The sequence below is a fragment of the Carassius auratus genome, unplaced genomic scaffold (genome assembly GCF_003368295.1).
Source record: "Carassius auratus strain Wakin unplaced genomic scaffold, ASM336829v1 scaf_tig00033052, whole genome shotgun sequence".
Lineage (NCBI taxonomy): Eukaryota > Metazoa > Chordata > Actinopteri > Cypriniformes > Cyprinidae > Carassius > Carassius auratus.
In genome coordinates, this window is record NW_020526041.1 from 1 (window position 1) to 12795 (window position 12795).

Sequence of the window (12795 nt, forward strand, 5' to 3'; positions counted from 1 at the left end):
AATGCTTAATAACCTCAAGACCAATTCTTGCATTCTTTAATCATATTTAAGTCAGGATTATAACTTTCCGGTGTTGTTGTTAGTGCAGCAGACTGCTTAAGACGCCACATTTGGTTAGTGATATATGACTAATCAGGGTAAGCAAAAGATGCCTTTGCTAATCATACCACAACGACTGTCAGGCGCTCATATCCTGTTGACCATGGATGCAGATGACAGTTCAACACCCACTCAAATATGCCTAGCAGAAATGTTTTTACCAATTGTTTTCGTCTTCCAGTAAAAAAAAAAAAAAAAAAAAAAAAATATATATATATATATATATATATATAATATATAATAAAAAATTTTATATATTTTTTTTTATTTATTTACTCAAAGGAAAATTACATAAAATTATTATCCTTGTTTTCAGGGAATTAATTGTATTTTTCTTTACCCATTGGCAGATTGACTTTATGACTTTATGCATAAATTTAACAAAATAGTTTTAGTTTATAAATTGTCAAGCACACATCTCTAAAGTGGATCAAAATGCTGACTTTCTAGCTCAGCTTCAGTAGAAAAGACAATCTTAGGTTTGCTTTAGGGTATAAGTGCATGAACTTTGCTTTAAGCAGAAGTTCTTTAGCACACAGCAGTAAAACACAGCAAATTGTTTAAAAATAGCTTTGTGCCACATAGACGTGATGTTTATATAATGTCATTTGACTTCTTGTTTTTAAATGAAGGCATTGAATAAATTTTTCTTTCCAGCGCTGAAAACACCTGGAGCTTTTCACGGACAAGTCAGAAGTCTGGAGAGGGCAAGGGTAAGAATCAAACATTCCTACACTTTGAATTATCTATTGCATTATCTAGTGAACTGGCCTTTAAAGGGTCATATAATGTGATTTCACTTCCTTTCTCTTTGGAGTGTTACAAGCTCTTGGTGCATAAAGAAGATCTATAAAGTTGCAAAGACAAAAGTCACAAATCAGAGATATTCTTTATAAAGTTAAGACTCATCCACACCCCACTAAAACGGCTCATTAAAACACATCCCCAACATCTCTACATCACTATGTGGGAAGATTTGCATAACAGCGCCCAGATGTTCATGCAAAGAAAGAAGGCGTACCTTTTATTCTCGTTGTAGTATTCTTGTTGCTACCACCGCCATGTCATTTATCCACAGTATACTTTGCACTGTGGATTGCCGGATCGGCTTTCACTGTGGACGAAGCGGAGTCCAGCCCGGGGTCGTCACATGTGTTTGCCACAAGCCCAACGAACGCTCCTTCGTAGAAACTGCTGGCTGCACTGTCCTCAAGCTACCCGCCTCTGTTCACTCGTCACTTTCAGTGTGTGACGCCGTTTCATTGAGAAAGCGAAACTACTTTGTTTGGCCTTCCAGAAGAAGACACAACTAGTAATCATGTTTATAAAAGGATTTATGTTTATGTCTCGTCGTTCCGGCCAGACAGAGCATCACAATATGTTAAGGGCCGTAACATTTCAGTCACATGCGTGAGGTATTCGGCAAATCACAATGCACTGGATAGCTGGCCAATCAGAGCACTCCTCACTTTTCAGTCCGATGAGCTTTGTAGAAATCATAGCGAAACAGAGGAGAAACAATAATGCACAGTGGAAAATAATCCGTTTTTTTTTTTTTACCTTAAACCGCATAAACACATTTCATTACACCAAATACACCAAATAATGTTCTTTATAGCAGCATCATATGACCCCTTTAATGTTATGGGAAAATCACAACAATTCCATTATATGGGTTATCATCATTTAATGTGCTGAAGTCATGAGATTGCATAATGAAATACAACAGATTTGATTACATTAATATACTGAATTACTTAAATAATACTGTATACATAACTTTGTTTGTCATCAGCCACTCTGTTTTCTAGAAATTGACATTTGTTGGTTACTAGAGTGCAATGTTGAGATGAACTTTATGCAAATTCTTAATTCATTTACTCAGTTCATATATATTGCATTCTCATCATATACAGACTGAGAATTTCCTCAAGCATAAAATCCGCAGCAGACCTAACCGCGCTGAACTTGTCCGTATGCACATTTTACAAGGTACGCACCTGAACAAAAAGAACATTGTCAGAGTCTTTTAATTCACTTCCTGGATACTTCATTTGCCATGCATCTTAAGTATGGTGTGAAGTTGTTCTGTGTGTTTCAGAAACCCATGCAGAGCCTTCTTTGCAAGCCACTCAGATGAAACTAAAGAGGGCGCGTCTAGCAGATGACCTCAATGAGAAGATTGCACAGAGGCCTGGACCAATGGAACTGGTGGAGAAGAACATTCTGCCTGTGGACATTGGTACAAACAATGAAATATTGTGTTATCTTCATGCTTAATCATCAAATTGACTGGAATTGGCATGGATATGAAATCACTACCACTAATATGTTTTGTTTTGTTTTGGGACACTGCAGTTGGAGAGCTGGATGTTTATAACTTCAATGAAGACAGCAGTGAAGCTCTGTCTCCAGAGCAGCCAGCTAGTCACGAGTCTCAAGGCTCTGCTTGTTCTCCTGTAGAAGCCAGACTGCCTGAACCATCCTCTGTTTCGCCTCCGACTGGCTCCAAACTACAGGTCAGCGTCTTAACAGTTCCTAATTTCACATTCAGACGGATAACCAGTTCAGGAATATTCAGGTGTAATATTTACAGTTAGCTGATGATAAAAAAAAAAAAAAAAGATCTCATCGAGAATGCTTTCATTAAAGCATCTGAAGTGATAATTCACTGACAAAGCTCTCCAGAAGAGCCAAGTAGTGTCTACGTCTTCGTTTTCTCTGTAAATTATCTAGACATCAGCCTTGTGTTGCTGGTTAGATTTATACATCTCTGTCTGATCTCATTGCCATATGGCTTTCAATCTCTTTTTTTATCTCAGATGTGTCCACCTACAACCCAGAGTTCAGACTTCCTGAACAGAACATCAGCAGAAGATGGTCGAGTAATGACTGCCATTCAGCTGGTCACTGCTGCTACTCCCACAAAGCCTGCACCCACCCTTGTGAAGGTAAACCATATTTCCTAACCACAGTGATGTCATTTCCTGCCAATGTTTATTTTCTCCTCTGAGATCATGGTCAGTTGCTCAAAGTATTGCTGGATAATTGCAAAATAGCAACTCCAGCTAAATAACGAAATATACCAAACTGACTATGAAAGATGGAATAAAGTAATAATGCTGCATTACAGTAAAAAAAAGAGAAAAAACTAAGCTGTTGTCTTTTTTAATAAGTTTGTTTATAATTAGTTATTTGATGCCATAAAAACGGGGTGTGGTGTCATGACTGTGATTGGTTCTGCGGAAGTTTGGGCGGGACTTTGATACTGCGGCTCCACCTCATGATCACTACTGCGCAGACTCTGGCTCTAAATGCACCACAACTGCGGAGACTCTGATACCACTGTGCTGCTTAATATTTCTGTGGAAACTGTGAAAAAAGAACAGCATTTATCATAAACAACTTTACTTTCACTTTTGATCAATTGAATGCATCCTTGCTGAATTAAAGTATTAATATCTTTAAAACATGCTTGTTTAGAACAACTTGTCAAAGGTACCTTAGGCAAAGTTAGTTTCAGAAGAGCAGCAGATGCAGACTTAGAAATGCTAGCAGCTGTATTCTGTCTTCAATTGGAGGTTAAATGAAACACTCATAATGCGGAGGAGCACAAACTGAAGCTGGGAAGATAAAAAAAAACAGGAGTCAGACAATAGCTTTTGCATTTATCATAATCCATGCCTTCAAAGCATACTCCGCATATTTACTCCATGACTGAGGGTCACTGCTGACCCGGTGGTGTTTCGGGAACCTGCTTGCTTGCACATAAGCCGGCTTGAAATGGTGTGTTTTTACATCCTGATGACTTTCAACTCCCTTCCTCAGAAGCCAAACCATTTTCATGTGTATCCTGTGACTCAGTATTTAGGAACAATGAGGGTCATGTCCCTCCACGCATCCGGTTTCCTCTTCCTGTGATTTTAGGTAATGTTCATGCAAGTCCCACCTATTCACAGCCATTACAAACTTGCGGTTTTGCCCACAAATCTCTCAGCTCCTGGTTTTTCTCAGAGTGCTGACAACATCTGTTAGCAAGAAAACTGGGCTAGTTGAAACATTATGGGAATGACCTAAAATCACTAAGCAAATAGACTTGTGATATCATGCCAAAGCTTGAGGGTGTTGACTGTGATCTGTAAGTTTGATGTGTGATTTCAGGTTGCACCGTTTGTTCAGTTCTTCTGCCCTTGTTTCCATGCAGCAAAGCCAGCCAAAACAGTCTAGTGACAAGAGTCGAAGCAAGAAGAGTAGAGAACCCAAACCACGAATTAAGAAGCTCAAGTATCACCAGTACATCCCGCCCGACCAGAAGCAGGAACCAAATGAAGCCCCGATGGACTCAGCTTATGCCCGGTTGCTTCAACAACAGCAGCAGTTCCTGCAGCTCCAGATCCTCAGCCAACAGCAACAGCATTACAATTACCAGACCATATTACCAGCACCACTCAAGTATGTCACATTTGACATACAACCCTTAACACTAGCACCTTGTGTCACTATGACCCTGACATAAAAAACATTTTTCACAACCAATTTTGTTGAATAATTCACATAATATGTAATGGGCACATGCTAAACATAATGCTATTTCTCTTTGTGTAATGTCATTTCAGTTGAGTCATTGGTTACGTACCAGTGCAATTGCATATGATTCTGAAATATCAGTTTCAGCTCTTGACTCTAAAAGGATTTACTGTGAGCCTGGTTGCTTTGCAGCAGAAGTATGCAACTCAGAAAAGAATGTGAATGTTGTGTGCTATGAGCGATTGCCTTTAAAAAATGGTTTCACCTATTAATCTTGTCTAACATACCTGTCATCACCCAAGCCGTGGTTACGGCAGTTCCTCACATTATTTCCCATTTTGGCCACAAGATAGACCTCTGCTTCTATTATGTAGAAAGGCTGTTTATTGTGAATGATGAGGGAACAGGAAGTTCCCATTGCATTTAAAATCCCTCGTACACCTCTACAGGCCAGTAGCTGAGAGTCAGAACAGCTGCCCCAACATCACCCTGAGCACCAGCCCTAGTCTTCCGGCTCCTATTGTGGTATCTCTTCTCAATACGGCTCCTTCGCATCCCAACAACACTGTGACCGGTCGTAAAACCGGGTCTCTGCCTACCAACCTAGATGAGATGAAGGTGGGTGATATGCTCATTTATTTCCTGCTCCTAGAATACATAAGTATGCAGAGCTATAGCTGTTCTTTGGTCCTCTAGGTGGCTGAGCTTAAGATGGAGTTGAAATGGCGTGGACTTCCTGTGTCCGGCACAAAGACAGATCTCATAGAAAGGTTGAAGGCCCACCAGGAGAACTCTCAATCTGCTACAACAATGGATGCAAACATCTCCAAAGCTCCTCTACAGCCTGACAGCATGAGCACAACTCCTCCCATTTCTCCTGAGCAGTCTGAAGCCTCCAATATCAGTATGGAGGACTGCAGAGATGGTCCCACCAAAGCTGTATGCATGTTGTCTCCAGCCCGTCCACCAGCAGGCACTTCACCCCTCAAACCCACACCTGAAGACATGGACATCAAGGTGTCCGAAAAAGACCAGCGTCTTCATGAAAAGGAGCGTCAGATTGAGGAACTCATGCGTAAGCTGGAGCAGGAGCAGCGGCTGGTGGAGGAGCTGAAGATGCAGCTGGAGGTGGAGAAAAGGAGTCAGCAGGGCGGGGGGCAGCAGCCTGAACCCAATCCATCAGTCCAGGTCAAAGAGGAGATCGGCACCACCCAGAGCTGCAACTCCAAGCAGAGTCCCCTGCCACAAACTCCAGGTGTGAAACAGGAAGAGCCACATGCCCAGCTTCACCACACTCCAGTCCAGCAGTTCTATATCAACACCCAGCAAGTCCCTCAAGTATTGCATCAGAAGACACAGATCAACACTCAGCCAGCCACACAAATCCTGCTGCCTATCAGCCTGTCCAACAACCCCATCAGCACACAGGTCTCTAAACATTCATAATATGCCAGTTCTATTTACAGTGAAGAAAATGTATAAAATTGATTTTTTTTTAATACTTTTTACAGGCGCAGACCATTCTCCAACCAACATTGCCCAGAATCATCCAAACACCACTTCTGCAAACACAGACGTCCAACAACACAATATTACAACAGCATTCGAGTCAGACGCCATCTCCACCTCAAGTGAGCAGATCACTTCTTTATGATTTACATCTTGTGAATGATCAGAAGGGTGAACTCTGGAAGACATTAAAGTGGGGTCCTGATCGATGTCTAGAGACAGAGTTATAGAAGTTTAGGGGTGGCGGTTTTTATTTGGACCAGTAAGCAACCACTTACACACACAATCTCGCTGAAAAATCACTGCTCGTTCATGCGAGTGACAGTCGTGTAGAGTTATCAAAGATGCGATCTGAGAGAAGTACCGATGCGTCACTGATGCCTGTGAGATTTTTGGCATGCTAAATATTTGGACCTGTCAGCAATTCACACACATTGCAGTGTGACTTTGGTGACTAACTACAGCCAATGAAGAACATCAGCAAGCATCCATTTTCTCCTTCATTTACTTTATTTTTTTATTTTTCACTGCAATTCAGTGTACAGACAACTTGGATTGCAGGCTTTTGTGGGGAAACATTTTGTAGACAAGGCAGAGGTATCGGCGATTCCTACTATTAACAAAGTTGTGTAATGTGTGACGCCCGTGGTGTAGTGTGCACACAACAGCAACTTGATGGTACTCCAGACAATTGTGCAGTTTGAAAAGAGCAGCGATCCGACCTCTTTGAAAATCGTGCAGTTGTGAAACCGGCATTAGCGAACAAGAACAGCAATTATGAAAATAAGCAAACGAGGCATTGCGTATGATTTGTATAAGGTTTTCCTATTATAATGACTAATACATATTACTGCCATCTGCTGGTATGGAGAGTAATTTCCGCTCAAGTAGGCTCAGAAAATATGTGCTAGTTGACCATTGGCTGTAGTCTTTGCAGTGTGTTCAAGCACAACTTTTCGGGCCCAGACTGAGGGCAGCATCAGAGCTGGCACTAATTATATAAGCTACTTTAGACATACAAAGTAATTACGATATTCATTATGCACAATTCTAATTTAAAAGACACCACAAATCACAAATATTATTTTTCTTTGCAGTAAAATAAAAACATTAATACAACAATTAATACACCATAAAGTAATACACCATATGATCTGAGTTGTGTTGTTATTCTTGTATATCTTGATCTTTCCTCTCGCTTTTAATGTTCCCGCACTTCATAAATCCAGTTCAGCTCACTATTGTGATGACAAGGCCAAGACGCATTTCTCTCTTATTTGGCACGTAGGTTGAAATGGAAAGCCTTTCTGAGGCGTGCAATGTGTTCTGTGCTTATCTCTGATGTTACCGTGGCAATAGCGGTTGAGTTCAGGTGATACATTACCCTCTCAACAACATCAAACACAGACCTGAGAGCACAGAGAAAATCAGAAAGAGTTGGTTCGAGAACAAAAGGTTTACACACTGATATTTCTTACACAGCGTACTGGGCCTAAAACTGCCTTCCTGCTGTTTACAGGCTTCACCCATTTGTGGAAGCTACAGGCAGAACCAGAACCAGAACCAGCCCATGGCAGACATGCCCCATTGCTTTCTCAACAACTCATCCAGACACACAAATGGACCCATTAACAAAGTAAGACAAGCTGTCCTGTCTGTTATGTCCTGTAAAATACTCAGTATATGAAAGTACATTAACACAAATTCTCCTAGCTAGCACAAGCTCCTTCTCAAGCTTTAATGTACTCAAAAATGGTTTAGAACTCCTAATGCAAAACAAACACACATTCCTTACTTAGTTTTGCCACAAGGGCCGGCGATTTCACAGTTTGAAAGTTTATATGTTTTGTCCAGCCTCCCTCGCCCTGTCAGCTCAACTATATCTTTCAACCATCGACGTTCCCCAGTCACCATAGCCCGATGAGCAAAGACCCACCCCGTTACGAGGAGGCCGTCAAACAGACCAGAGGTCTACAAGCAACAATGCAGGTAATTTAAAGTAAAGTCCAAAGTATACTTCAGTTTTGACACCTGACCAGATAGCCTTTCGAAGTATGCACTACTTGATAGCACTCGACACATGAGCACTCAAAAGATTCATCTTTATGCAATGTCTGCACCATTTCTCTCCAGAAGTTATGACTAATAAAAATGTTGTTTATACTAGAGTTGTGGGATTTTCTTAACCTGCTCATCAACGCTGGTATCTTTTGTTGCTACCGTCTCTAGTAGTTTGTTGTTGTAGTTCTGTCTTTTCCATTTCTTTTGCAAAAATTAAACAATAGTGGTGCCACCTTGTGGACAGATGAATTATTGAAAGAATACATAGTGCTCCGTTGTAGAATATGTTGATGATGAAATGTATGTCATATATACTGTACGCATACACTGATATACGCATAAAAAACGAAGAATGCTCTGGGATTTAGGTTAACAGACATTTAACAGACGTGCTCAAAATTGTATTATTTCCAACTCCATTTAAATGGCACAGTACTAATATTAAAAACTTTGTAATCTATTTCAAACACTTTCTGCTCTCTTAATAACTTGTATTCTTCCATAAAGGTTCCCACTGCTACCAGTCAGCACATGGACGATTTGTTTGATGTTTTGATCGAGAGTGGAGGTGAGAAAGGTCAAAACGGGTATTTGATTTCAGCTGCAATAGATTTGTGTAACTAAACCATTTTCTTTGCTTTTACAGAAATCTCCCCTCTGTCTAGGCAGGATGCCTCTCTGGACAAACTTCTTCCGGTGACAGCAAACATCACCACCCTGCCCATCAACACAGTGCTGTCTCGTCCTCCCCCTCAGATACATGTTGCCTGCACACCCAGCCAAACCCAAGCACCTCCATCCAGCCTGGAGGCTCTGGCGTCCGATAACCAGTTGGAAGCCCTGCTGGAGGGCACTGAGCCACGGACCCTGAGAATGATGGAGGAGCTTAAAAACCAGCTGCTGGAGCGGCCCCACTCCCCAATGGACACTTCGGATCTGACCTTCACCGACACGCTGCCTTCCACCCTTACTCTACAAGATGCAGGCCTCGACAACATGGAATGGCTGGACCTTACGATTCCAGGACGTGCTGGTCTCTGCTCACCGACTGCAGGCTTTTCATCTGATTTCTTGGACTCCACTGATTTACAGTTACACTGGGACTGAGCTCACAAATGGATGGAGACACTCTGAAAAGATCTGCGGTGGCAGACAAGCACTTAAAGAGCTCAGTGTTTCAGACTTCATGGGTTCTGAGGATCTGTGGGAAAACCACTCATTAAATGATGTAGCATCATCTTTTCTCAATTGTGCCTATACATGTAGGTTTATGTGCTGTTACTGTCACCAACACCTCTTTCAAGGCAGAAGAAGAATGTAGAGACACCATTTGTCCATAAAAATCATTGGAGTCCAAACTTTCAAGCTCCAAAAAGGACGTAAAGGCATGATCTAATGATCATCTTCTAAAATATCACTTTCTTTGAAGGAAAAGATACACATTTTAACTCTTTATTCACTTTCAAACCACACCAAAACATTCAAACACATTAAAAAAATGAAATTTTTCTTGAAGAACCATAAAGTTGGCATGAAATTAAAACAACATTCATCCAGGTGAGCAAGTAGTTAAAAACATAGAAAGTGACCTGATGAGTGATGTTTTTTCAGCTGAAACCCATACATTTATTCAGTAAACAACATGTTTCACTCAGATGTGCATCACAATACAAACATTTGATCACAACTCTAAATGTCAAAACCTCACTGAATGTCGCACATCACGTGACCAATCATAATAAAGGCTTAAAATCTGTACATCATACAAAATTATTCTTATGGATTCATTATATGCTGCCTCTATATCCGTTCTGAAGCTTGAAAGTTTTGGACCCCAAAAAACAGCTGAAAATTTTTTCTGTAGTCTTTTTAACTACAGAGTTTGCAAATGTTAGAAAATTGTGATTTAAACAGTGTGCCATGGTAATACAAATGTGATGTCATCTGCATTTAAAGGAACCTGTCTAATGGCTTATTTACAGTTACTACCACCCGCCATGTTCAATGAGCTGTTAACCGTTGCGTTAGGATACTTGAAATTGTGGCAGCTAAATAATAGCATTCAATTTCTAAACATTCGAAATCATTCGGTGCATGGACTGGGAAAAGGCCAGAGCGAGTTTGTTTACCAATGCCAGCATGGGGCCAAAGAGAGGGAGGGAGGGAGGGGGGCACACAAATGCCTGACCAGGGGCCATTATTATCTCATTCAAAAGAGTAGAGCTAGAGATATTCAAATCTTGCATTCTGAACTGCCATTGTTGCGTGTCTTGACCAGACAAACAACACTAAACAGGACCAGTGAAATTTCCATATTCAGATGAGGCGATCAGAACTACATCAGAGAGCAGCTGTTTGTTTTGGATGTAGTTAAAGCCAGATTCTCGATATTTCACAGAATTTAAGTTTCTTTCTTCGTTACCACTGAAATACAGGTAGTTGGCAGGTAATTTGCCTTTGTTAATGTACCTAAACCTCATTTTCTCATTTATTTGTTATTAGTTCTTATTTCTTATAAAATGTGACAATGTAGCGACATCTGCTGGGACAGACAGCTGAATGAATTTCTTCTCACCACTCCCTTCAGATGTTTCACTATGAAATGTTTTCTTTCAGTGTTTGGCAGATTTCATTTTAGACACTTTGTAAAAAAAAATATGCCAAATAGTGCACTTACTTGACCTTGGAGTGAACTCGTTGACAATCAGTTCCTTATCCAAACATGTTGTCAAAAAGAATGTATTTCTATATTTAGAAATGTAATTTCTAAAGGGATACCATCGTTTTGTCTCTATCAGAGACCCAAAGCTTTTACTTTTCTAAACATACAATTTTTTGCATTTATGCAGTTCTCACATATTTTTATCACACTTTTTATGTCTCTCTCTATATATTTTTAGTGTGAAAAAAGACCTGCTTTGGAGTAAACTCCTATCGTAAACCTTTAAAGATTATTAGGAGTTCTGTACCTTTATTTTCAACATCAAAGTAATTGAAATCTTACTGACCCTTTGAAGTGTGACATAGATTGTATGCCTCATATTTTGCACAGTGTATATATTTTTACAATATACATTTTACACAAATGTATTTGTGCAACTGTAAATAATGTTTGGAGGTAATCTTTGTACATATCTTTATTGTATATACAGCCTTTTATCATTAAAATGTTCCTGTATTTGAAACCATTAAAAATGTACTTTTATGGCCTTCCAAAGGCCGCACATAACCTTACTTATGATACAAAGAAAGCGAACAACTCAATAAATAGACTTGTCATTTTGACATTTTAGCAAAGACAGTATTTTCTCAAAGACAACTTTGCAATTTATAACCTACAAAACAAGCTAAAATAATGTAGAATTGTTTTTAATCAGCTGTGAAGAACTCGTACTCTACAACACACTACAAACAGAATCAGACTTATGGTGACAAAATATTACCAGGGTTTCTGCAGATTTTATAGAGGTAAATTTAAGACTTGAAATAAACTAAATAAACTTTTAAGGAATAAATTGAAGGGAACACAATATGTCCATGTTTTCAACATGTAAATGTCTCGCAGTAGCAGAAAATGGCTTGTATTAGCAATACTTCAAAGTTTAAAAATACAGCTTCAAACTTTATCACTTACAAAAAATTAAAGAAGAATACAGTAATAGGCAATACTAATCGAAAGCTATTAAAATGGTTTGACATTTCATTATAGGCTACTTTTTGACCACAAGATTGAAATGTTTTGAATACCTTCAGGGCATGGTGATGAAAACACATACAGAGTTTTGTAATGATACGCTAATGCATTCATAAAATATAGCATTTTACATCTAAATAAACATCCCTTAGAGTTCTAAATAAGCATGAGTGCAAATTCAGACAGTGGAAAATAAAGTTCTGAGCTGCCATAGACTCGAGCGGAAGAAGAAGAATAAAACTAACGGATACAATGTTTACCTACACACCTTCGGTGATTGACCCCCCCCCCCCAAATATCAGTCAATAGGCTCAAAAAATCAGCTTGAAAAAACCACATCGTTACAGATATTTATTAAGTATAAACACACCTAAAAGTGTGCAGTTTTTCCAAGACTTCATTTTATATTTGCATATCAAATAAATGTATCTTGACTTTCTGCTGTTTTCAGGCCTTAAATGGTCAGACGGTTTAATGAAGGCCTGCAGAAACCCTGGTTGTGTCTTGATTCCATTTTTTTACATTCCTGTAGAACCTGAAAGTGTTCAGTGCTTTAGCAAGTATTCAACCCAAAATTCAAATGTGCCATTGAATGCTCTTAAAATTCCTAGCAGAAGACGGATGTCACCCTGAAGATCCAGTTGTCTTACATTTTCCCTTTGGTATTTTTAGTTCTGGAGGTAAGCTTTAAGGAAAACCGAAAAGTTGGCTCAGTCCCCTCAAAGAGAGAACCATGACATATCGCCACCGTATCCTCAAAGAAAGGCACTCCAGGTAATTCCATGGGGACCGTCCCTGTAAAACGTTCAGGATGTCATTGCCAGAAACCATTCCAGCAACCTTTCACATGACGTGGATTCAAAAATTCCAGTCCTCAGAGCTTTTTGCATGTTATTATGTGACTA

The 12795-nt window shown here is 39.7% G+C and overlaps 1 protein-coding gene across 2 annotated transcripts; it reads left to right on the forward strand.

The window, feature by feature from the left end:
• Window positions 1-660: 660 nt before the first annotated feature.
• Window positions 661-10852, forward strand: LOC113081049 (MKL/myocardin-like protein 2). 2 transcript variants are annotated; one of them, XM_026253101.1, is made up of 13 exons: window positions 661-812; window positions 2016-2091; window positions 2201-2341; window positions 2458-2618; window positions 2922-3050; window positions 4304-4551; window positions 5076-5244; window positions 5323-6054; window positions 6138-6257; window positions 7655-7771; window positions 7990-8124; window positions 8704-8764; window positions 8843-10852. In XM_026253101.1, the coding sequence occupies exons 1-13, from the start codon at window positions 726-728 to the stop codon at window positions 9301-9303; spliced, it is 2637 nt and encodes an 878-aa protein (XP_026108886.1). In that variant the 5' UTR covers window positions 661-725; the 3' UTR covers window positions 9304-10852. The 2 variants fall into 2 exon arrangements, with proteins under 2 accessions (XP_026108886.1, XP_026108887.1); XM_026253102.1 differs by having other exon boundaries at window positions 8008-8124.
• The last annotated feature ends 1943 nt before the right edge of the window (window positions 10853-12795 follow it).

Coding starts and splice junctions, on each gene's coding strand:
- LOC113081049 (XM_026253101.1), top strand. CDS start 726: ATGAAGGCATTGAATAAATTTTTCTTTCCAGCGCTGAAAACACCTGGA. Junction 2,342..2,457: donor CATTCTGCCTGTGGACATTG/GTACAAACAATG, acceptor GGGACACTGCAG/TTGGAGAGCTGGATGTTTAT. Junction 3,051..4,303: donor CTGCACCCACCCTTGTGAAG/GTAAACCATATT, acceptor GTTTCCATGCAG/CAAAGCCAGCCAAAACAGTC.